The sequence below is a fragment of the Falco naumanni genome, chromosome 3 (genome assembly GCF_017639655.2).
Source record: "Falco naumanni isolate bFalNau1 chromosome 3, bFalNau1.pat, whole genome shotgun sequence".
In the NCBI taxonomy this organism is placed as follows: Eukaryota; Metazoa; Chordata; class Aves; order Falconiformes; family Falconidae; genus Falco; species Falco naumanni.
Window position 1 is genome coordinate 7,410,178 of NC_054056.1, and position 25,269 is coordinate 7,435,446.

General features: G+C 50.8%; 1 protein-coding gene across 47 annotated transcripts in view; it reads left to right on the top strand.

Annotated features, from left to right (window-relative positions):
* EPB41 (erythrocyte membrane protein band 4.1) overlaps positions 1–25,269 on the top strand; it is a 96,311-nt gene that overhangs the window by 23,423 nt on the left and 47,619 nt on the right. For 10 of the 47 annotated variants that reach the window (XM_040587325.1, XM_040587328.1, XM_040587329.1 and 7 more), the window contains exons 1-3: positions 7,773–7,860; positions 21,665–22,133; positions 24,493–24,723. In XM_040587325.1, coding sequence (XP_040443259.1) covers positions 21,672–22,133; positions 24,493–24,723 — 693 coding nt within the window. In that variant the 5' untranslated portion in view covers positions 7,773–7,860; positions 21,665–21,671. Of the gene's footprint in view, positions 1–597; positions 897–7,769; positions 7,861–16,496; positions 16,550–16,729; positions 16,824–21,664; positions 22,134–24,454; positions 24,724–25,269 lie in introns of those variants that run through there. The other 37 variants (XM_040587346.1, XM_040587334.1, XM_040587336.1 and 34 more) reach the window with 19 other exon arrangements.

Sequence of the window (25,269 nt, forward strand, 5' to 3'; positions counted from 1 at the left end):
TGCTTTTGGAGGGGACTGAGTGTTTTGTTATCTCCCTGGTCTCAGTGCAGAGCCTGGAAGGCGTAGGAAGAGCAGCAGCTCTGGGGAGCGTTTCTGCTCACGGCGTGTTTCTGGCGACGCGGGTGTTGCGGAGAGTGGTCCTTTCCATCTCTTCGCGAGGGTGAGTGCCATGGGATGTCAGCCGGGCTTTCCAGCAGGTTCACACCACGAAATAACATCCTCGGTGGCCACCCGAGGAAAACCCTGCGCTTGGAGAGGAGCCTTTGTTCTGCCCGAACCAAGGTCCTTCTTGCGGTGATCAGGTCAGCCCGAGTTGTAACGGCAGCAGAATGCGCCGCGGATGGAGCCCTGCAGCTGGAAGCGTGGTTTGGAAGCAGCAGGAGAAGATCTGGGCTAGTTAGCTGTTTCTATGAAAAACACAATTCCTTTGAACCCGCGGGTCACCGGTTGTAGGCTGATTATTTCCTCCCCTTCCCCGCCCCATGTAATGCGTGTGTGTGAGAGAGATAATTAAAAGCTTTTAGTTAAATAAATAACTAAGCCGCTCACGCGGCTTTATAGTAGAATTGCAGAGTCAAACGCTCGGAGGTAGAAGATGGCGTGTGCATCCCCTCTGCTCTTCCGTGCGAGCGCAGACCAGCGCGGTCTCCGTGTGTGATCGCACTCGGGCTTTGCCCCCACAGGGCTTGCGTACCGCTAAGTATAAACGAAAGCTGCCCGCTAAGTGGGGACAGTCCCGTCCCATTGTGGACGGGGCCCCGGGCTGTATTTATTCCCTGTTATTCAAACTCTGCTCGGGAGGATTAATAATTCCTGCCGGGGTTCATCTGCCATGCCTGCGTGCAAATGAATCAAAAGATGGTCTTTGCAATTTGCGTGTGGATGCTTCGGGACAGGTAATGGTGTAAGCGTTGACGGGCAGTTTGGTTTTATCCCTTAGACGTGGAGCGTGGTGGAACGTTTTATATTCAAGGGTTCTGCCTTTGTGAGCTGCCCGCAGTGCCTCCAGCCAGGCACTCGGAAAATGAGAAACACGCAGCTGGTGGCTCCATTCCTGGGGAGTTTTAAGAGTCGTTCGTCACTGGAGCAGCGGCTCGTTCATGGAAGGGTAAAAAATCTGTCAGGTCCAGATTCAGCTGCCATAGCTCGGAAATGTTTCTCCTCCTGCAACCCTGCCTTCCTTGCTGCCTCCCAGTTCCTGAAACAAAGGGTAAGAGGGCCCTACCACCAAATATTCCTGATCTCCCCTCTTGAGGAGAGGGTCGGAGGAGAGCAGGGTGCCCTGGGGCTTTACGGGAAGATGCACATTTTAGCAGGTGCAGAGGCAGCTCCGGCTGGTGTTCTGCAGCCTGGCAGACCCCCCCAAACAGAAACTGCTGGTCTGTCTTTTAAACACTGGCTTCTGCATGCGGGTAGTTTCTTAGTCCTGCTTGCAAACAGGCTGATCCCATCAGCATCATTTGATGTGCACATCACTGGTTAGGGACAGGAGCCGGTGGGACCCTGCGGGGACGCAGCCCCTTGGGCGGACAGGGAGAAGAGCGGTGGCGGGCCAGGGAGCCTCCTGGTCTTTGTGCAGGTGGAAACACAGCTGTTCGTTTTGGCCAAAAAGTCTTAAAATCCAGTGTTAGGCCAAAGTTTTCTGTCTTAGGTACCTGTTTTACAACCGTTGGCAGCGATTGACGTGTAAGATGGAAATTGTATGTTTAAATTGTGTGGGGGACTGTTGGTGTGAGGTCAGAAGAAATGCCAGCTAACCCCTGTGTCTGTTTCTCCCGCATGAGTTGCGTGTAAGCGTATAGAGGCGGTAAAAGAAGCTGTCTATAAGATAAACATGCCCTTACACAGGCAGATGGCAGAGGATGTGTTCCCAGGCTTCTTGTAGGAGGAAGGGGTCATGTCCCATGCAAGAAAAGAGCATTTTTAGGATCCTCAGTAGCAAGTATTAAAATTTGAGCAGTGAGAAACCAGGTGAGGTGAGTCCTGGGCACTGCCTTGTGTCCCTCCATCCCTCCTGGGGGTGTACCCTCCCAAGGATGTCCCTCCATCCCTCCCTGGGGGTGTACCCTCCCAAGGATGTCCCTCCATCCCTCCCTGGGGGTGTACCCTCCCAAGGATGTCCCTCCATCCCTCCCTGGGGGTGTACCCTCCCAAGGATGTCCCTCCATCCCTCCCTGGGGGTGTACCCTCCCAAGGATGTCCCTCCATCCCTCCCTGGGGGTGTACCCTCCCAAGGATGTCCCTCCATCCCTCCCTGGGGGTGTACCCTCCCAAGGATGTCCCTCCATCCCTCCTGGGGGTGTACCCTCCCAAGGATGTCCCTCCATCCCTCCTGGGGGTGTACCCTCCCAAGGATGTCCCTCCATCCCTCCTGGGGGTGTACCCTCCCAAGGATGTCCCTCCATCCCTCCTGGGGGTGTACCCTCCCAAGGATGTCCCTCCATCCCTCCCAGGCAGTGCCAGTGCTGCCCCCATGTCCCTCCATCCCTCCTGGGGTTGGTGCCGGCGGCCGATGCTGATATCGGCCGATGCTGATATTGTTGCTTTTTTATCTCCAGCTGCCAACTTGAAAGTGAGTATGTGTGGTGAGAAGCTAGTGAAAGTCTCGGTGAATAAGCACATCGCGTAGCAGTACTGTAAAACCTGAGTGTGGGCTGCCTGGTTCAGCTGCTGGAATAACTGCCATCTAGGTACACGTTGGGAATGTTTGGGGCTTGGGGAAGGGTCTGGCTGCAGAGAAAATGACTGTTTTCAGCTGTTTGTCCATAGTTCTAGTCAAAAGGGTTTAAGGACCCCCAAGCTTTCTTGGAGAGGGGGAAAAACTAGGGAGAGAAACTGATTTGGGAGGGGATAACGCAGGCTAAAAAGATGTTGCTTTTCTGTCGGTTTTCATGTGCACCTGGGCCCCCTGGGGTGTTGAAAGGTGATGGAAAAGAGCTCTTGCAGATGCCCAGGTTAGTTGAGTTAATTACACGGATCAGCCGACTCCATTCTTCAGGAGTTTCTGAAAAATAATTCAGTAGTGCAGAGGATGGGTGCAGGATGGACCCTGGAGAAGGGGGTTTATCTGCGGTGAAGCCAGGGGGAGCATTGGGTGTGATTGCATCAACGTGGGAAGGGTGTGCTGCCGATAGCGTGGGGAAATGGCCATGTGCTGAATTCATCTGACTTCAGCAGCCTCTGATACCGTTTCCAGCGTGTTTCGTTAGAGGAAATAATTTCTTTAGACTTCTTGTTGAGGTTTTTTTTTTGTTGCTGTTGTTGCTGTAACTGCTGCTTCTATTATTTTCCTCCTGTCTACCTAGATGCTGTCTTCAGAAAACATTTCCTTTGTTTATAGGCGGCAGTGTCTGGTTTGTTTGCTCCCGCCTGTCTCTTTGCTTCCCTTCCCTCCCCCAGGAAACGGTGGAGAAAAGCTGGAGGTGGCCGATGAGGTTAGAGCAGCCGTCGCGCCCATCCCAGGCATCACATCCCATCGTGCATCCCTGCCCCTCTCTGCAGCGTGGTTTGGGATGCTTCGCCCCCTCGTTAGAATCGGTAATGAGAACCCAAGGGGCCAGCAGGAAAGAATGACCTTTTTCCCCTCTGCTTGCATACCGGAGCCAGTATTTTGTCAATTTTATTTTGCTTCTGAAGTGAGGTGCGTTGAGTAGCCGGTGTCACCCATCCTCTCAGTTTTGGGGCGCTGATGCAGAAAATGTTCCTCAGTTGCGTTCAGGTGCACCCGACCCCCACCTGCAGATGCACCTGAGCAGTGTCTTGGGTGCTGGCAGGGCAGCCAGCAGTGGCTGGGCGGCGTTACTGGCATCGTATTTTGCAGCTACTGCTCTTGGTTTATTTAAAGATAATGATTGGCTCTCTTCCTCTGACCTGATGGTGACAAATGGTGATATTCCTTTTGTAAAGATGTAGTTTATTAAAAAAAAGTTCCCACCGTATGATGAATAGAGAGGGAGAGCTCGGGGAAACTGAATCTATTAGTGTTATGTGCCTGCATGCCTCCAGAGGCAGGAACGGGACTAGATAATGAACGTGAGAGATGACTTAAGCAAAGCAAGGAGCCTTGCAAGTACACTGAGATTTGGTGTTTCGCTGTGACACTTTTCTTACAGCTTTATTTCTTTCTATAATTGAACTGGACTCTGCAGCATGAGTATTGCTTGATTATTGCCCTGGCGGGGTGGTTCAGGCTGCATGATCCATGCAGTGCTCATCGCAGGAAAGGCTGGCGATCTAGTAATGCAAATACTTGATGCAAAAGCTTAAACTTTTTTCTCCTTTTGTTTTTTTTTTTTGAGGTAGATGCACAGCTGCACCTCTGCCAGCGGTTAGGTTCGTTGCACACCCCGGTGAAGCGAGCGGCAGGGCTGGTCGGTGTAGGGAGACCTGGCAGCACCCGGTGCCCGGGCATCAATCACGCACGGGTGGAGGGGGTTGTGAGGTTTGCACGGAGCTCGGCGGCGGCTTGGCGAGGTGCAAGCCTGGTTGCAGGGTTAGCTTTGTTTGCCAGGCTAGTGCTGCCGTTGGAAGTGGTTGCACATTAACTATTTCTCATGATTTCTCATCGCCAGCGGTTGTAAATCACTTGCATAGTAGGAACAGGCGCAAAAAGCCTTCAGCCCGGGTTTTGCTGTGCAGCACACCACCTCCTGCCTGGCGCTCCTAAGTTGAAAACAGAATTGTAAGGAAATAAAGGACTGTGCCCTTTTGATGCATGAACTAGAAAATCAACTGAAAAACTGTCGGTATGTTTTGCTCATCTCAGAAACATTTTAACCTTCTGAAACTTGTCACACTGGCAAAAAAACAAGTAGTGATTAGTTATACTGAAACTAAAGTTTGATCAGTTGTAACTTTTGTAGCACTTCAGCTTTACCACTAGAAAAATGCCTCCGGATAGGTGAAGAACATTTGTTGTTTTACTGAAAACACCCGTGGTAATAAACCTTATCACAATCTGCTGAGGGTGGAGAGGACATAGGCTGAAGTCGCAGCTGCGCATCTCTGAAGTAGGAGATTTGTGGGCGAGTTGTTCCTGTGTGCTTCAAGGATCTGCTTATTTTTCCCCCTGCGTTGAGTACCCTGCTCCGCTTCAGCAGACACACTCCCTGAGAAAATATTTTGAGACATTTCTTTAAAACGAAGATAAAAGCAAGGGGAGAAAAGAACAAGCCTCTCCGTATTCCTTCGGTTGGAAAACATCATCAGAGCTTTTCTAATGGAGCAACAGCGTTTGGGATTTATGAAAACAGTGCAGAAATGCAGCCAGCTGCACCCTGCGAGGTTGAGCATCGTCTCAACATCCCTACGTAAGCCAAGCCCAGCAGTCACTCGGTTCCTCCTCTCCGGAGGAAACAGTGACTGGGAAACATGCAGTTTTCATCTGCCTTTCTGAGTTAACCTCCTTCCCCTGCGCTGCCCACGCCCCCCCCCCCCCCCCCCTTTACAGTGCTTTTGCCTAGTCACAAGGTGAGTGCTTTTGCCTAGTCACAAGGTGTTTCATGGGTGCAACCAGTTTGGGTGCTGCAAGTCAGAGAGGTTTGGGAATGAGTCACCAGAGCTTAGGATGGGCCAAGTTTCTTGAAAACAACCTGGGAGCACAAGTGTAAAATTAAGGGTTGACTCCAAGACACAAAAGGATCCAGACTTGGTATTGGCAGCTATGAGCTCTTTTCATGGTGCTTTGGGAAATAATGCTTGAAATTTGTTGCTCTCTTTTAAAGAAAGATCTGTCTTTGCCTCAAGCAGTGAATTATCATTTTTTACAAATGCAAATCAGAAAAAATTCAGCTTGAACCAGTGCAGATATTTGATTTTTAAGTTGATCGTTCGTCACACAAGTAATGAGCCACTGTGGTGCCTGGTGCGGCCCCTTATGGCTTTGTAGGATTGTAGTGATCATATATGTGATTTGCATTTATTACGAGGAAAAATGGATTGTGGCGCTTGCGTTTTAGTAGGCAGACTGTCTTTTTGCTTGAATCACTTTAGATGAGGATGTTTGTGTTTCACCTGAGATCCACCTATCTCTTTCATTAAACAAGAACGTTTGGTATATGCCACCAGCAGTAAAAGCCTATGCCGCCGTTGCCTCATTCCTGATCACACGAGCACGTTTATGTTTGTGTAGTATATTTTAAACCATGCTGGAAGTCAGTTTCGCTGCTTAAAATGAACTCACTTTTGGAAACTAACAGCTCACAGGGTGACCACGAATTGATTTAATTGCTCTTCTTAATATTAAATATACTGTGGATTAAAAAGGCACATTCTGCTGCCCCAAAGTGCTCGACCAAAGCGGTCCCAGATGCACGTGAGTCGGCCACGTTCCCTGTGTCCCCACGCGGGCACATCCCTGATGTGAGCAGTCTGTGCCACAGCGGTGCTCCCTGCCCCTGCTCCAGTGGGGTCCTCAAGCCCTGCTGAGCAAACCTGTGGTGAGATGGGTTTCTATCAAAAAAGCTTGTGTTTGGCAAGGGCTGGGAGCAGAAACGAAGCACGGAGAAGAACGATTTACCTCTTTATTTTCCTCTTGTATGTAGAAGAAGCCTAGCACTGACCTTCCTGCTGCTGTCAAGAGCGAGTTTTGCAGTGCCGCTCGTGAAGCGCTTTGAAAGCCTGCTGCACCGTGCAAAGAGAAACACATGTTAAAAAAAAATAAAACATCTAATAATTAAAAAATTAGTAGATAATTGTGCTAAAGCGGTATTTCCTTCTGGCGTATAGCTGTTTCACATAAGTGGCACTGCATCAGTCCTTTGCACAACAGATATCTATTTTTAGAAAGGAAAAAAAGAGACCAAAGTTTACAGGATCTTTCTCAAAATCTGACAGAAGGATGTCTTGCAGCAGGGTGATTATTAAATCTGAGCAATGTGAGTTGCAAAATAACTTCTTGCGCCGCTGTCTGCAGATGCCAATGCATTTGTGAAGGCTTTGCAAGCTGCAGAGGGTCGCTGTGGGCTGCTCCCCAGGGCTGGTGATGTGCCCCCCCTGTACCTGGACCCTGCGGCGGAGAGTTGTTTTGGGTCCTACCTCCCAGATCTGCTGCTAATGCCAGAATGGGCTCAGTTTAAGGTGACCTGTGCTTGGAGGGAGGTGGTTTTCAGGCATTTCTCCTGAAATGTCTGGGGAGTTTGGGGTCTCCATCCTCCTTTTTGTGAATGGTTTGCCAAAGGCACTTGCAACTTACATGAATTTACGTGGCACTGGCTGCCGATGCTATGTGTGCCCTGCATCCCAGAGGCTGCCGGGTTCAGGTCACCAGTGCTGAACTGGTGCGGTGTTTTGTTGAATCCCAAAGAAGAAAACAGACCTTTAATGCTGTGGATGCGTCGGGGATCCAAGGGGCTGGCGGAGGCTGCTGAGATCTGGCCATTGAGGCTACGATGACCTTCTCCTCATCTGCCATTTCACACCAGACCTGTTCTTCTTGCTCAGGGCTGTTAGTCCACCACTGAGACTGGGAATCTGTGTTTCTTTTCCCAGAAAAGATGCAGGCTGGTCCTGGATGCAGGCAGGTTTGAAGCAGTGCCACCAACTCCGTGTGGCGCAGCTGGCAGCAACCTCGTGCGCAGGGAACTCTGTAATTAATGTCGGCTCTTGAGCACTGAGTAATTGGGAGCAGTAATTGGATGGTAGCTTAAGAGTAGGAGCGTGGTTAAATAAAACAAACAGGCTTGCAATCGTAACGTCAGCAGGTAAAATGCCTGGGAAACAGCAAGTCCACATGGCAGTGACGTGCACCACGAGCGAGGTCTGCGCTGATCGCAGGCGTGCTGCGCAGCAAGCCCAGCGAAACCGAAAGGTGCAGGGACGGGCGCCTCCTTCCCCAGGTGCTGAAGAGGGGGATGCCACCTGGTAAGGCAGATATTTTTAAAGCATTTTGCTCGCTTAGGAATAAGATGATGAAACGTTCTTGATGTGGAGTTGTAATTCACTCCTAAACAGTTTTGCAACTTGTTTAGCTTGGGGAGCTGGGCTGTGCTGGGGCTGCTGCGTGTGCGTGCACCAGCGTCCTAGATGGGAGAGCAGCTCGTTACATCTGCTTCTGTCTTTGCTTTTAACTCTTAAACCACGCTTCTTGCCACTGTAAGGGCTGCAAAAACCAACCTGCTTTCTGGAGCTGGTGTGGCTTTTCTCTGCTTTCATTTTCCACACTGCCCTGCTGACAGCTTACACCAGGGAGGATGTGTCTCGGAGTGAGCTGAACCCCGGTCAGACCTCGTTTGCACATTCAGTATTTTCGTCTTATGAAGGAGCAGGCGGACGTTTACCTTCAGCTTGTGTATATATGAAGAGATCCTGAAGGAAGTGCAAAGGAGGTGGTTTAAGGGTGTATTTGTTGGAGGAGTAAAGAGCCGGTTTGGCATGAGCCTCCTGGCTGGGGAGCCTGGGTGAGCTCACTGATGCTTTTTGCTCTCTCCACTCTTTCGCCTGGCCTCGTTTGAAGGGTCTCCTCATGGCAGTTTTAGCTCGAACAATGATATCACCAGAGCTTGCAGAAAAGAGGATTTGTGTGGCATTTTATTCCCTTGTGCTGCATGAATGTGGATTTCAGCAATATTGTTGTGTGGCTCCTGCTGTCAGCAGCACAGTGAAAAGAGTAGCTCACTTGTCTGGTATTGCGGCTGTGGGACTTGCAGCACTTTTGCAGCATAATTTTAGCTGGGGCTCTCCATTCAGTCTTCAGTACTGGGTGCCGGACAAGACCAGTAGGTTTAGAGTCCGAAATACGGAGGCTTGTAAAGTTTATTGTAAATTTTTGCAAGGTTTTGGTACTTGCTAAATACCTGAGCCATGCTCAGTCCCCACGAGTCTGTGGAGCTTTCAGCTGGATGAAGCAGTGTTAGGCTCAATGAGGCTTCAGTTGTGCATGAGGCAATTGCACAACTGGGATTTAAATATAAAAAAGGGAAAAATAAGCAAAGCTTCTCCAAAAAAACACGTAGTTATTCATACCGCCTTTGTATTGTTGGGGGGGTGTGCGCGCACAAATGTGCGCACATTTTGAATAGCGTAAGGATTATTCTGAGACCTAACTCGTAAAATAAGTATCAATGGGATGCTAAATTGTGTACACAAGGCCAGTAGCTTATCCAGAGAGCAGCGCTAACCTCAGCTACCATTTATTTTAGCAGGGAGATACTTAAACCAGCTGCTTTCTGTTTTCCGCATATGCCTTATCTCTACTAAAGGGAATATTTTGTCTTGCACGGCTCTTCATTTATTTTAAAATATTGCAGTGTTTAAAAAGGTGTTTGCTGTTGTCTTCTCAGCTGGTCGGTGGCTGGCGGTGCCATGGCGGTGTGTGTCAGCGCCAGTGGTGTGTATCGGCACCGGTGGGAGCGGAGAAAGCTGGGTTACAACTTCAGAGTGATGCGCCCGTGTCCCCAGCCTCGTGCTCGCCTGTCTTTGTGCCCAGCCTCTCTGGAATGCCTTCGGGATTGTTAGGCTTCTCCCAGTGCGGAATGAAAGAGAGAAGGTGGCAGGGGGGTGGGGGGAAAGGTGTGAGCAGGCTGGGGAGGGGTGTGTGTGGGGAGGAGGTCAGGGGGGATCGGGGGGGTGGGGGGGGGAGCAGATCTAGTGCAGCTGGATGGGAGGGTGGGAGACATCCTTTTCGTGCATCTTGTCCATCGAGCAGCATATGGACCCCTGGGTGGAGCGATGTTTGGGTTGGCGCGATGAAGGGTGGCTGGAGAGGAAGGCGTGTTACTCAGAAATACAAGGGCCATCCAGCAGCACCAGTATGAGACTGGGTGCTAATGCTGTCCTGGCTTGCTGGATGGCAGAGGTGGAAGCTGAAGAAGTAAAAAATACCTCTCACAAACTGCTCAAATATGGCAGCGCTTGTGTGTGTTCTGTGAAATCAGAACCTACAAACCCCTTCCCTTACCGACCCATCGAGTGCAGAAAGGAAAGGCAGCAACCGAAACTAACACGGCCCCGAGTAATGTGGGTGCAACATGCGTTTCTGACCGCTCCCTGCAGGTACTGAGGGCGAACGCAGCTTCCTTTTCCTTTCTGTAGTTTGAAGAAGGCGACGCTTGTGCACGTTTCCTCCGTGCAAATGGTTGCAGCGACTGTGAGCAGGAGGGCTGATGCAGGAGCTGAGCGCCAGGTGCTGCGGGGACCAGCGAGGACACTTACTTTGGGTCTCCAGCAGTGGGGAAAAAACCCCTCGCAACCCCATGTTGTCTTCCTTCTCATTTTTAAAATCGGCGCTGTCCCTTCCCCCCAAGACGATATTTAATATCCTGCTGAGGATTCCCTATGGCAGATAGGACGGGCTGCAGGCGGGAGCTCAGCTGCCGCGTCCCAGTGAGCTATTAGTGCACTGGGATGGGAGTCCGGTGCAGTAATTCAAAGCAGGAGTGAGCGCAGGCACCCCGTGGGATAACGCTATAATGGCTCCGTGGGCAGGCAGGAGGTGTCAGCGTAATTATTTTGGTTCGGCAGCAGAAGTGGTGGTAATAAAATGCTCGCTGGGTATTTGCTCTCCCAGAGGATCAAAGGGATTCCTGACAGCTGAGCAACTGAAATGAAGCACGCCGTTGTTGTCCGCCTTCAACTGAGCTACCGAAAGGCGTTACACCAAAATAACCGAGTTGGGCACTGAAATACCATCCCTCTGTCCCGTGGGTCGACGCTGGGAGCATTGCCTGAAACGGGCACTTCTTTGTTGCAAACTTTTTGTAGCTGCGCTCCCACTCTGCTGCTTCAAGCAAACTGCTGGTTGTTTCTCAGTGCTGTAGTCACCTCGTGCTTAACTCCTGCCAAAGAAACAGGTGATTATTTAATGAAAATCGCGTTTCCGAGCTGTCCGTGACCGTGTCATGTTAAAGCATCCAGAGAGCCGTGTTGTGTCTTCTCCCCGCTGGCGACGCCGTGCAGCCGGTGTGGGAAAGACGGCAATTTTGATTCAAAGCCATCTCCGGTGAAAATGGTTGTTTGTAAATGTGTTGCATCAGATGTGTCAATGGATGTAATTAAGGAATGAAGACTGCTGCACACCCCTAATTAAGGGGATTAAAAACTAAAGCTGCCTGATTTCACTGCTGGGTGGAAAAAACAAACAGACTGACTGGTGGAAACGGCTGGGAGGCCAAATGTTGTGCAGGGTGGTTCTGCTGCAGCTACGTTGGATACCGAAAGGAGCGGCTTTGGGGAGGGTGGCAGGATTGAGCCACTCTGTAATTTGTCCGTAATTGACTGCTGAGCGCAGAAGATGATATTTAATCGCGGCTTCACGCTCCCTCCTGTTTGGTTTGTGTTTCTGGTGGGGATGGGAGGATTTGCATCGGCTGCCAGCCCTGTGGGGATGCAGCCTTGGGGAGGTTGCAGTTGTGTCACACTTTTAAGACATGTGGTTTAATTTTAGGCAGTCCTCCCAGGAGCAGGGAGTTGGACTTGATGATCCTTATGAGTCCCTTCCAACTTGAGATGTTTTGTGATTCTATGGTGGGTTGGTGTCCCCGGTGTCTTACCCACCGTTTTGGTCCCCGTCACTAGTTGGCTGTTCGGGACGTCAGTGTGGGATCTTGTAGCACAGAAGCAAGGTGTGCATATGCGGTGCTGGACACAGGGCAGGACCTCCAGGCATCCACAAGGTGCTTTTGCATGCATGGAGCAGGTAGTATTGTGCCAAATCTGGCACAGTAACGTGGTGTAACGGAGATATTAGGAAGCTGTGCTCAACGTGGGCTTCTCCCTAGCCTTGCTAAGAGGAGAGCTGCTTTGTGGTGGGATGGGGGCTGCCAGCGAGGGTGTCTCGCTGATCCTGACGCTGATCTCCCATTGCCGGTTTGACTGCGGGCAGGTGCTGCGTGCGGTGCGGGTGCAGGATCCCTGGAGGGCTGCTGGCGGAGCACCCTCCACGTGGGAGGTGTTGCAACACCTGATGGAATTTTCCAGAAACCATCTTCTTTGCTTTCCAGCTTGGGAAGACACCCCAGGGGCAAGGGTGACTTTGGGGTCACTGAACAGCACGAGCAGGAAAGATGGGAAGAAAACCATCCTTGTGGAGGTGGTGCTAAGTGTCCGAGTGTGCCTGGGACCTGCAGTGCTCTTCTGTAACACGTGATGCTGCATTTGTCGGGGCAGCATCCTTCGGGGGCCCTGGTGGCACTTCAGTTTGTCCCAGTTGAACTGAGTCAGTATCTTGAGGCTTCACAAACAGCACCCGACTCTTGGGTATGAGTATTTGGGAAAACGCCTGAATGAGTGGTTTGCAGGGCTGGCTGAGAACATGCCCCCAGGCTCTGAATGGTGCTGGGTGTCTGCCTGGACCAGTGGGACCATCCCCATGGGGTGCTTCTCTGGGAATGATGCAGAGTTTGAATTAACTCATCACTTTCACCATTTAAACAAAAAAAAAAAGAGGATGAAAAAAAAGGAAGGGGGGGGGGGAGGGGAGGGAAAAAAGGGAGGGGAAAGAAAAAAAGAGGAGAGCTTTCTGGAGCAGGTGTCTCCCTGCCTCCCTTTTGTGCACGGTGCCGACAGAAGATGCTTTTCTGTTCCCAGTCTTGAGGCAAGGTCAGCAGCTGGCTGGGGGTCTGCATCCTAGTTTGCATCCCCCATTGCTGTGCGCCTTGGAGAGCTGCAGCCAGCTTGGAGAGGGCTCGTGCTTCTGCAGGCTCTTCTGGTTTTGTTGGAGGACTTCAGTTAGCTCTTAGTGGTTTCTAAAGCTAAGATGCATGGTCATGCAAGTTTTCAAATGGTTAAAGGTTGGGTTCCTCCTGTGATGCTGGGAGTGTACAGCTCAAGGTTTGTGGTGGGAGGAAGTTTCTCCCCCTTCCCTGCCCTGGCGTTGCTGCGTGTGATGCGAAGCCCTGGAAGGAGAAGAGGAGACTTCAGAAAAGGGAAAATGCCGAAGGGTGGCAGCTTCCTGAAACAAAGCCTTCCCCTTGCTCAGGATCAATGCCGCTGTGATGCGATATTTGCGGTGGTATGTACCCACCTAGTGAAACTCAGCATAAGGAACCTCCCTGCGGGCTGACTCACTCCTCCCAGCCTTGCAGCAGCTCCTGCAGCTGCCCCACTCGTGTCTCCAGAGCCAGCAGCCGTGGGGGGGCTGGATCGATCCAGGCTGGTGGATGCTGAGGAGGTCTCCAGCTTCTCCATCCCCTGTCCTGCTCTGCAGGTGTAAGCCGCTGGGCCTTGGCCATCCTGTTGAGAAAAACAAGAACTGGGGAATTTAGTAGGATAATCTGCAGCTGGTCTGTGCCTTCCCGCGCTGCTGGGAGAGGGTCGTTAAACTTGAGAAGTGCAATGTTCCGGGCTTGCTGATAATTAGTGTAAAGGTCGTTATCCCCTGGCAGCCCCCATCTTCACTGCTTGTTGCGAGCATGCTAGAGCAAAGCGTGTGGATGAACTCAGCCTGGCGTCTGGTGCTGAGGGATTGAAACAGCAACAAAACCATGTTGTGGCTGCTCAGGGGCAGACCCTTGTGGCAGTGTCCGGGGGGGGGGGGGGATCCCTACTGCTGTCTCTGGCGGGGAGAACAGGTCTCCTTCACATGGAATATTTTTGGAGCGTTGGTGCCAAGGGGAGAAGGGATGGCCAATTTACAGGAGAGAAAGCCTTGCGATCAGTTTAGGGTGGCATAGGGGCTAAGTGGTGTAACTAGCCTTCATATTCAGTGGCAATCCTCAAGCAAAGCCCAGCTTAAAGCCAGGGTGGAGGATGCTTTCAGCTGGCTTTTACCTGGGCTTGGCAGAGGCTGAGCCTGGCATGACCCAGGCCATGCCAGCCCTCCTTCCGAGCGGCTCCCTTAGATACTTTAAATGTGACGCATTTATCGTGCTGCTAATCATGTCAAAATAACTGGCACATTAGGTTCTTTTTCAATGAATTTGGGGCGTCGTACCGGGGCGTGGCAGGTGTGTCCGAGGCACTCGGATGAATGCACGTGGTGCTGCAGCTGGATCGCTGCGGGTCGAGTGGTGAAGCGCGGTGTCTGGGGCACGCAGCAGCAGAGCAGCGCGGTGTGTGAGCCGGAGCCGTGGGCACCCGCTGCACAGCAGCAGCAGCAGGCGATGAAGCCTGTTAAGAGCTTTTAGCATCAAACATCCTCCTGGCTGCCGGTGCTGCAGCGGTACGTACTTGGCAGGTGCCCGTGTGTGCGCGCGCGGGTGGTATTTATCTGGCAGGCAGCTCTTTATCAAAGGAGCGTGCAGGTCCCTCTTGGGTTCTAATTATAGCTTTGGTTTGGAAACAACCAAAGGGAAAATGATGAAAGCAAAAAGTGCTTTACCCCTGTGCTTGAAAAACTGTAAGGAAGGAAAATGAGCCCTGTTATGTTAAACCTTGAGTGTAAATGAGGCACAGTGTGAGTAAACACATCTGTGTTCAGGCAGGGGGAAAAAAAACACCCCACCCTTATGAATTATGCATGGCAAAAATCCTCCTGTTCGGTTGATGGAGATCTATTACTTATTTCTGTTTAACTGTTGCTTTAGAAAGTGGTGTCCTGCTGGAGGAAGAAGGCTGTTGGCACTGGTGTTGTCATCTCTGTTGCGCTGTCATCGCCACCCTCGGTGTTCCTTCCGTGCGAAGCCAGGAGAGGCTGCGATGGGGTGACCTGCTGGGACGAAGCCCACGTGTCCTTAAGGGGCTTTGCTTGCTCCTGACAAAGTGCCGCTCACTCATGGTGCCCTCACGAGTGCACGGGCTGCGCCGTTCCCATTGCTTTTATTTGCACAGATTTTGGGCGCCTGTCTGGTTGCTTGCGAGTCGAGCTGCCCGCGCTCCTGCCTCTGTGGGCGGCCGGGCCGGCGGCTGGAGCAGCTCCGGGGATGCTATCTGCTGCTGGCTGCGGGGTGGGCACGGGTGCCCGGGGTCCTTCCCTTCCTCCGTGGCAGATACCGGAGGGTTTCGGTGGGGCTGCCGCCTGCGCTCGCCATCACCTCCGTGGGGCTTTGGTGCGGTTGAGTGGTTGGAGGCTGCAGAGGGAAGGGACCTGCGTTCCAGGCAAACCCGTGGTGTTTCTGCTCTGAGCTCCGTGGGAGTGGGGGAAGGGAGCCCCACCAGCGGCTTCTGCTGCTCACGGTGGGGTAGGAACCAACGCTTGTATGAAACAGACGGTTTTCTCAGTCTTTTTAGCAAACTACTGGTTTGCTCCTGCGTTGCAGCATGAGGAGGGATAGTCTCAGCAGCTTTATTTTGCTGGCAGCCTGGTGCGTGCACCTTCCCCGTGGCTCTATTCTGGGTCCAGCTGCTCCAAGTTCAAGTGAGTTTTCTTAATGGGTCCCCCCATGGGCACCCTTTCCAAACCCTTTGCTGTAGACAAGGCTCCAGCAACAAGTACCTGTTTTCATTTAAATTTCAGCCCTTAACCAATGGGCAAAGCCTGTGAATTCCTGCGTAAGGAATTCTGTAGCATCCAGGAGGATTTCTGAGCATACAGGGGAGGAGCTCCCAGCTCCCTTTGGTTGTAATGCACTTACTGCTCCATTTAGTCAGGTCATTTTATAAGCCCAGTCTTCAATTTGACATAAATGATTTGCTTTCAGCAGATGGTGAGCTACTATTTTTTGCCCTCATTTAAATAGGAAAGCTGTACGATACCAGAAGATGAAAGAGGGGCATGGTGCTGCTGACATACAGTAGATTACGAGGGCTGGTCTGGTGAGAATTAAATCCGGGCAGTTGTAATGTGCCATCTGTGTTGTATTGGGTGGTTTATTTTTCCCCCGTTCAGTGGGGCTTCTGAAGTCTCCCTTTACCCTCTGGGTAAGGCAGTGTTGCCGGCTGAGCAACAGCATCCCTTTTGTTCAGGACCCAAAGTACCAGCAGAAAAAGATGGTGCACGTTAATTCTAACAGGGGTTATAAAATGCCAGCGCTAATTACTCCTCTATTAAAATATATTAAATTTTGAAAGGTTCTGGTGCTTTACACTGTTTCACAGTTGTTTGAATTTCTTATTGAGAGGCTTATTTTTATTGCATTTTAATTTCTTAATTTGTTTAAAAAAACCTGAAGAAACAGCTCTCTACTATGGTTTTTTTTTCTAACTGTAGTAAAAATCACATGTAGGATACTGGCTCGAACGCACGCGTGGGGCGAGTCCTGCTGGTGGTGGTTGCAGTTTCCTCCTCTCCCACCCACAGACGCAGGTTTGTTGCACATGCACCACGTCTTGAAAAAGCTGGATTTTCAGCCTGCGCTATCTATTTCAGACCGATGTGCTGTGTAGTTTCCCTGGTGAATCGTGTGCTTTTCACACATATTATGAAATGGGAAGGAACACATTTAAAAAAAAAAAAAAAAAAAAAAAAAAAGACACTGTTGCTGAAACTGTTTGATTTTTGCCTATTTTTAGCAGAAATTTCTCTCTTTTATCTTTGCCTCCAGCTCTCGGTGGAGCAGGAGCATTCAGTGAAGCCACACATTTTTGGGTAGGACGATCAAGATAGTTTGTTCCAGCAGTGCCATTACCATTATCTGGTGTTGGGCATTGCTGCAAAACTGTGTTTCTGAGAAATGAACTTTCCTGGTGGACAGTCCTTTTTCGTCTTTCTCTGAAAGGCTAAGACACTGGGAATTAAGTAAGTTATGGCATGAGCCATGAATTGTTTTTCCAGGCTTGGAAGCAGGGATAAGTTAGATCTTACTATTACTATGCTTATCTCTGTGCCTAAATAAGAGAGGCTGGAGCATGCTGACAGGTAGGAGACAGTGACAGACGCGTATCTAAATATTAGTGTTTCTTTGAGCCTCTGTAGCTCGTCATGAAAAAACCCAAACGAGCAGCATCGTTAATTCCAGAGAACTAACGCACCATCACTTAATGACAGCCTTCCAGGAGCACAGGCGCAGTGAGTGAGTAATTTGGCACCCTCCAGGCTTGAAGGCTTTCTCGACAGGGAGCCGTTGGGATCTGTTGAGCTACTCTAAAATCTGTATTTTAGATGAATCGCCTGTGCGGGCTGGAAGAGGGGAATGGTTTGACTTGGAGGGTGGTCTGCAAGAGCAGGGCCTGTGGGGTGGTGTGGGGTCGGAGCTGAGTTCTGCTATCCTCTGCTCACCAGATACTAATTAGTGTTGGATTGCAGCATGGATCATGGGGACAGGATAAGCAACGAGGCCTTGCGCTCCTTTTAAGCACTTTTAAGTCTGTTTTCTTTAATGGATTTTGATGGAGAGGGGCCGGGTGAGTGTGCAGGTGACAGGGAGCCCGCAGGGATGTTGTGCCCTCCCTGCAGCTGTGCCCTTGGACAGAAACGAGTGAGCACTGAGCCTGGGGGTCTCAGGATATCTGGGCAGCTGGAGGGTCTGCCGTGGGGGACAGCAGGTTCGTAAGGCACCTGTTTAGTGGTTTGCTTTGACGTTTGGTGTTCAGAGTTGCTGACACACCTTTTAAGAAGAGATGGGGCTCCCTCTTCATCACCGAAGCACTGATGATCCCGGTGATGCTGAGGGATGCCGGGAGGTCCAGGTCCTCCTCTGGGGTCCGATCTGGTGCAGGTGAAGGGGGATGCTCCCGCTGGGGAGGTCGAGCTGTGGTGCAGCTCTCCTCAGTGGGGAGAAGCCTGTTTGTCTTCTCCCCACAGGCTGCTCTGGGTGTGTTTAATTACCTTTTCTTCCGATCGCTTCCTGTTGCTAAAATGTTCTTGCCCAGAGCAGGATGTTCTTAAACTTAAAAGTGCTTAAATATAAACACGTACTTGAACACTTTTCTGATGAGATTTTTACTCTGAAATCTCTATGTGGGATCATATCTTAAGTTTTGCTGTGATTTGCTTATTTCCATAGCGTTCCACGCCTTCTCCGCTCTAGACTTGTGAAGAGCCTGCCTTTTACAGACTGTCTGGCATCCTCTAAAAAACCCAAACCAACCCCCAAAAAACAACCCCAAATCCAGCATTTACAAGCGTGGCAGTGCAGAGCAGGAGGTGAGCAGCTTGGGTGCTCCTACAAGAGCAGAATATCCTCCTGCATCCAGGGAGCTCCCAAGGCACCTGCATGCTCTGCAGAATTGCCTTGTGGAATAGTGCTGTGGAGGAAAATTTAAAATCTGCTTGTGGTTTGGCTGTGGGCATTGTTTTCTCCAAATAAAGAGTTGAAGAGCAGTGGGAGCCTCATTCTTTGTGTTGGCTCTGCTGTGGGCTGTGTTGGAAACAAAACACTACTTGGCAAACATCTCCATGCAATCAAGGTGCTTTCTTTTTGCCTTTTTTTTTTTTTTTTTTTTTTTTAAAGTAATATGGCCTCTTGGTTATCTTGCTTGCTTACAGTTCTTCTTGCTTTTGGTTGAGAGCTTAGGGGAAACCATTTCTGAATGTAAGACTTCAAAGGGAGGGAACCAGCTGTGAGCCCACGCATCGGAGAAGCACGCTGAGGTCTGCAGCAGGATGTTTGCCTGCACCCAGCGAGTTATTGGTGCTGGCGGCTAACTGGTGCTATGAAATGTTTACTGGGAAGGGCAGGGCTCGTACGTGCCCATCCCCGCATCCCCAGCCCTGCCGAGGGGATGTGGCCGAGCTGCGACATGGTTCCCCGGGGATGAGGAAAGACGTGGAGACGTTGCTCATCATCAACAAGACCCACCTTCCCACGCCAGGAAGGGTCTTCGCTGTGGCTTTGAAATGTAAACAAGTAAACATTCCTTGTTCCAAAATTGTTGGTATTTAGTATTTAAAGAGAGAAAGCTACGTCCAGAGGAAACGTTTGTTTGTGGACTGTCTGTCTTGTTTACTGCAGCTGATAAGAGCTGATCTTCAGCTGTGCCCTCCCTGCAATCATCCTCTCAAGAGCCTTGATTCTGCCTTTTTAAGAGTAACATGCTTCCAACGCTGTGTGTTTTGATAATGATTCCTACAAATGTGTTTATTCAAAACAAACACAGTGGGAAGCAACTACAAAGCAGGCTGCCTCGGCAGCTGGTGCAGAAGGGAGCTCGCTGGCGTCCTGGGTTTGCGGTGGGACAGTCTTGCAACGCGTCCGTCCCACTCAGTGCGTGCCGGGGCGTCGGGAGCTTGGCCCTGGGAGCTGGCCATGGCGAGTCTGTCCTGCATCGTGGGCTCGGGGTGACGTGTGTTTGGCTGAACACAGGTTGCTGCTCCCTGCTCTGCCTTGTAGCAGCTAGGAGATTTTGGAGAGCTGTTGAGAGCACGAATTGGCTGTGTGGTGGCTGGGGTGACTCTGCAGACAGAGCTGTGTGTTGCTGACGGAGCCAGCAGCATCCCTAGCAAGGGATCACAGGGGAAAGGGAAACAGCAGTAAGAGCTGCAGGGGCAAGTCACCTGCACTCGGCCATCCTCACAAGCCGGTTGCAGCCCCTTAACCCCCCTGGTGAGTGCGTAGCCGTCCCTCCCCCTGCTCGTGTGCTGCTAGCTGCAGCTTCCAGGTATTCACCATCCACTGTATTCACCGTGGGGTGTGTGCCCTGTGGGCTGCCGAACTTTGGTCTGATTGCTGCATGTGGTGGGGTTTAACTTGCTTCCCCTCCTTGCTGATGTTTAGGGGAGAAGTAGGTCTGGCATCGTGGATTCTGCCCCGGGGGGCGAGCAGCAGGCACACAGCTGCCCCCTCCTCAGGGGTACTGGGGGACCCAGCTGGGTGCTGCCTCAGTCTGCTGTAGCCTTTCATTTAACTTGGGTTTTCTCACGGAGCCTCTTCCGTGATGATCTTGCAAAAATAAACTCCTGCTGTTTCTGGGGAAACAGCGACAATAACGCCCAGCCCTGGAGCATTTTGGAGAATCACCCTTGCATGCTCTGGCTGCTTTGGTTGGGCTATGCCAAGCTGTCCTGTCTTCTCCCGTGCAACGTGCCGGAGGAGGAGAACCCACGCGGTGTGGTTTTCTGTGCATCTGCATCTCTGTTTAGCTTGGAGCCTTGTCACGTCTGGGTTTTGGCAGCATCTTTGCCTTGCAGCGTGCCTGCTGCGCCGGCGGGTGCCCGTGCTGGCCGGCTGCTGGGCTGCCCGTTTCCTCAGTGCAGCTGGAAAGCTGCTGATGCCGTGGCCTCCGCCTCTGCGGTGGGTTTGGAGAAACCCAGAGCAGCTCACCGAGGGGAAGATCGTGAGTCGGGTATGGTGCTGTAGCCAGAGCCCTGGCTAAAAAGAGCCCTGCAGCTTGTCCCCAGAGCTGGCTGGTGGGGCTGAGTCCTAGTGAGGAGGTTTCAGAGAGCCTGTCCCCAGTGTGACCCAGCTCCGGGTTACCCTGATGGGAGCACAGACCCTGTGGGTTTCCAGCCCTGCTTTTCCAAAAGCCCTCCCCAAAAGCAAAACCCAACCCAAACCCTGTAAACTCAGGAAATTTGCGTTGCTGGAGGAACAAATGGAGTGAGGGTCTCTAATGCTGCTTGGTTTCAACCACAGCATTAGGAATAATATTAAGCTTTTGCATTAAATGTGAGGGAAGAGAACGCTGGAAGGCTAGGAGGTCTTTTCTCTTTCAAGTACTCTGGTTATTTTGGCAATCAGGATGAGTTAAATTAAAATTGTTGAATGCAGTAATATGTAGGAGGGTGACATCTTGAGATGTTTCTTAATTTCAAGTATGTATTTTGAGCAAATGTTTGTATGCTGCAGCTTGGGCTGGGGGGATTGAAAGGCATATTGGATTATATGCTATTTGCTCTGTGTAAGCAGTGGCAATTTATTGCTGCAGATGCATGTGATGCAACGCACAAAGATTAGTTCTATCCTCTCTAAAGCATGATTATTTTGGGTCCTCTTTATACCTTAAATAGATATTCTTCTCATGCGATTGCCATCTTTTTTTGTGTCAACAGCCCGGGCTAAAGTTGAAATAAACATTGCATCAGCTTAACAGCGCAGGCTCTGAAGAAATCTGCTCTCTGTGACGGAGATTGTTTGGAAACCTTTTCGTTTTACATTTTCCCCATGTGCAATGCAAAGATCTCTCGAATCCTGACGCCTGCTCCACTGGTCCTGCCTTGTTGCCGCTCAGCACCGATGGGTGCTGTCCCCGGCAGGGTGGCACTGTGGTTCCTCGTGTTCAGATATCCCCCTTTGTAGCTCCTGGCAAGGATCTGTGGCCTCTTTCAGGGACATTTAGAAGTAAGCGGCCGTTAAAATTTGTGGCTGTGCACAAATTTTTGACTCTCGTTGGCTCTATGAGCCGTCTCCCAAGCAGCAGGTTGCTCCTTCCAGTGCAGTGGCGGAGGAGGATGCTGGAACGCCGTGCCGTGCCGTTTATGGCCCTCGGGAACTTTGGCGTGGCGTGGTAGGCAGAAGGTTGCCTGGTCATGCGCGTGTCCTCATCTGCTCTGCTCCCACAGCCAGTGCTGCTAGAGGGGAACAGGGACTTGGAGGAAGAGAGGACGTCAGGACAGCCCTGTGGAGCAAGACTTGCTGCCGTCTCCTCCCCTTTCCCTAATTTTGTTTCCATTTTTTAATCATTTGTTCTTCTTGGGCTGCAGACCGGGTGCCAGGGCATTTAGCGGTTTGGAGTCGGTGCCATCCAGATGGTGGAAGATGCACGGGCAGACGTTGCTGGAGGTGTTTCTGTCTGAGCAAACCTCAGCAAAATCAGTGATTTTGCTCTTCATGACTTTGTAGGCTGGAGTTGGCCGGACAGGGGGGTGTGAGTGGCCAATGTGGTGTGTCTGTGCTTGTGGCTGGGTTCGAGTAGCTTAACGCAGACTTGAATATTGCAAAGCTCTTGACTGAGACCTTTGGCACCTCTCTTACAGCATCATCATGACAACAGAGAAGAGTCTAGCGGTGGACGCCGACAACTCAGAGCAGCAGCAAGCCAAGGAGGAGGAAGGAGCTGCTGAAACACAAAAGCAAGAGGCATCCCTAGAGGAGGGGGCTCGGCAGGCGTCGGAGGGGCAGCCTGCAGCGGGGCAAAAGCAGAAGGCCTCCAACGGCGATACACCCACGCACGAGGAGCAGAGCAAGAAGGAGCGCCGCACCCCCGAGGGCCGGGGTCTCTCCCGCCTCTTCTCATCCTTTCTCAGGAGGCCCAAGTCTCAGGTGTCCGAAGAGGACAAAGACAGTGATGCTCCTAAAGAGGCAGGTGGTGGCCAGAAAGACCCGGGATTAGGAGCCAGCCCTGATGAAGACATCCTGGTGAAAGCCCCGATTGCAGCTCCTGAGCCCGAGCTCAAAACCGATCCATCACTCGATCTCCATTCCTTAAGCAGTGCGGAAACACAGGTAAAACACCCTGCTCTGTGTGGCATGCTCTCTTCTGTTCTGGAAAACGTGTCTTCTTAGCCCAAACTATAAAAACTTCATACCCTAGGAAGTTAAGCTTGATCAAAGAATCTCAGGAGGTGCTAAAAAAGTTTTTGTCAGCTCCCTGCAGTGCATCGCATGCTTCTTGCTCTTGCGTTCCTGTGTCAGACTGTCCTGCAAAGTACCTGCTCCTGAATTGGGCTCACACTTCACAGCATAATTGAAAATGCCTCATGCTGACTCTTTATCCTGCTGAGGTATGGGCAGTTGCATCAGAACTAGAGTTCAAATTGGTAATTCACCACAGAGTGGTTGCTCATCGGGATGTCCTTGGTGTGTGCAGAATAAAGGCAGGTCAGTGGTGTGAGGTGGAGGTTACAAGGAGGCGTGGGTTTGGGAAAGGGTTTCTGAAACTTGAAGGAGCGCAAGCCTGGCATTTCAGAACTTGGTTGTCTGTTCAGTCCAGGCTGAGCCTTCCAAACACAAGAATTTTCTGCTTATGCATCACGTGGACAGGGATTTCTGCACAGCACGTGGGCTGAGCGCAGCTCCTAGTAGCTGTCTGATGTCTGCTCTTCACAGCCAGGGTTGTTTTTCATGCAAAAGGTAAAAGTTTTTAAAGCATGGTAGAAGCTGAGGCAGACACCCCCACAGGGAGACATTCACAAAGCCGCAGCTCGTTATGGATTTGGGGGTACTGGATGCCCTCTTTTTACTACTAGTTGCATCTCTGCCGTTGCTAGTGTGAGTGCTCGGAGTTAGGGAAAGGCAGGGTTCCCCTTCTCCTGGCGTGGGGATTTCTTACAACCCAGCCAGCCTGTGTGTATTGCCGGAGTCAAAGCACGTTTGTGGTAAAATCTGGATTACTTACCCCCGCTGCCTTAGGTTTTGAATGGACTCCGGAGAGGTGTTACATACCTGCAAAGTCTGACGTTTGGAGCAATGCTTGAGGCGTTGGAGCATTGCCAACTGCAGGCAGTCATTGTAAATCCACCTCCTTAAAATGACAAGGTAGTAGGTAACACCACGTTCTTTCTTTTCCCAAATTTCTGAGCCTGTGAAAACTGTGGGGTGATGCTCGTATTTTGTACCTCTGAGTGTCGGGATTAGTGGGATGGGGAAGAGCTGGAAATTTTCATGCAATTTCAGCTCAGAAACTGTCTTCAAGAGGAAATGCGTGATTTCTTCCTCTAGTTAACTGATTTGCTGCTTCTGGGTGCGCGTGAGTGTGCACACACAGCCTTCCTTCACCATGGGCTGTTCGTTTCAGATGAAGCATTTGTGCCTTTTTTTTTTTTTTTTTTTTTTCCCTTTTTTTCTTTTTGCAGTTCTTATTTTAGGTCAACGTCAGTGGCTTTTTGAACTGTGACACTCGGCAGATATTTCTGCTGTGAAAGCATTTGCGAGGTGCTGCCTGTTTGATAAGTGCTGACCGGAGGGCATTAGGAGCTTTGACTGATTCCCTGCACCCGATTGTCCTGGCCCTGCTGGAACAGAAGTCAGCAGCTTGTGGACATTATTTAGATTTTAAATACCTCTGTGCCGTTGTGCCTGGCTGTGATTTCATGGGATGCGATGGGCTGAAAGGACAGGGTTTTGCTCTTCCTCTGCCGTGGCTGCGTGCTCCTGCTGCATCCAGCCACTTCCAGCGCTTGTCAGAGCCTGCAGTGAACTTGTTTAACCTGCTGCGATGGCAGCGGGGGGAAAAAAAACCCGGCTTCCTTCCTCCTGTCCCCAAACTGCATCTCTGTCTGCTCTTGCAGTGAATTAAACTGGCTTGCAAAGTGCTTCAGTAGGCCTAAAGGGAGAACGGTGGGGAGGCTGCCTTCCCTTCTCGGTGGCAGAGAGCTGCTGGGCCGGCTGGGATGGCTGTGAAACCTCAGCGCTGACCCCCCAGCCCTTCTCATGCCCCTGCTGCCGTGCTGAGGGTCGGTGCGCTGGAGCAAAGCCCATCGCCCAGGGAGGCAGCGGGAGCCGGGGGGGTCTTCCCTAGGAGGGGAAAAACTTACTAGTCCCGAAGGTGCTGTCGTTAAGACTGTGAAGATTTGCATGATGTAACCTGCCCCGATTCCTGTAATCGACCCTTCCTTCTTTTTTATTACATCCTTTATTAAATGAAGTCTCGAGAATGACTTGAAGGGCTTTAAAAAATAGTACTATTACCTTGCTCACCCAAGCTGCTGCTCTGGGCCCCAGGTCATGCCTTTAAGTCTGGTAACTCGTTCCGGAGCGAGATCCCAGCCCTGTAGTGCGTCCATGCGATACTTGTTTCGTCTGCTGTTTTTTTTTTTTTGCTTGAGATGTCTCAATTGCAACTTGGGTGATGTGGGGCTTTCAGCCTGCGCAGGAGGAGAGGAGGGACAACCAGGAGCCGGACAGCGGAGACCTCGGGGGCAAGGACGGAGGGGAAGCGAAGGAAGAGTGTGCCAAGCCGGAGCCGAAACAAGAGACTCCGGAGACCAAGGCAGACAAGGATTTGAAAGCTGCCCAGAAAGCAGTGAAAAGACACAGAAACATGTACTGCAAAGTCGTCTTGCTGGATGACACCATTTTTGAGTGCGCCGTGGATGTAAGTACTTCTGCGGTTTGTTTCTGCTTCTCTTTTCCCTCTCCCTTCTCCTCCCCTTGAAAAAATCACCACAAACAATTTAATAGGGGCCTAATTTGCTGCCAGTGAATTACATGACAGGCTTTACTGCAGAACAATCTTGCTGTAAGCTATAACAACTTATTTACCATGTTGTAAAAACCTCTGGGTGCCTAGGAATCTATCTCTCTCTCTCTTTTTTTTTTTCTAAAATTGTTTTACGATTTCCAGGGTGACTTGCTTTGCAAAGGTGGGGGAAAGTTTAAAAAAAAAAAAAAAAAAGGAGGAGAAAAAAGAGCGAAAGTTGGCTTACTTGCTGTTCATCTTCTCTCATTGGTATCCCAGACTAGAATTTAGGTTGTGTTAGGTTGGGATTGCCTAATATCTCTTTGCCCCTTTCCTTTAAATAAATAGGGTTGTCAGATTGATTTGTGCTTTTCTATTCACCCAGGGTACCTCTGCCTATCAGGCTGCTGGCTAACATAACTCCTGGAGCTTGGATGTAAAGAAAAACATGCTGTGTTTAGC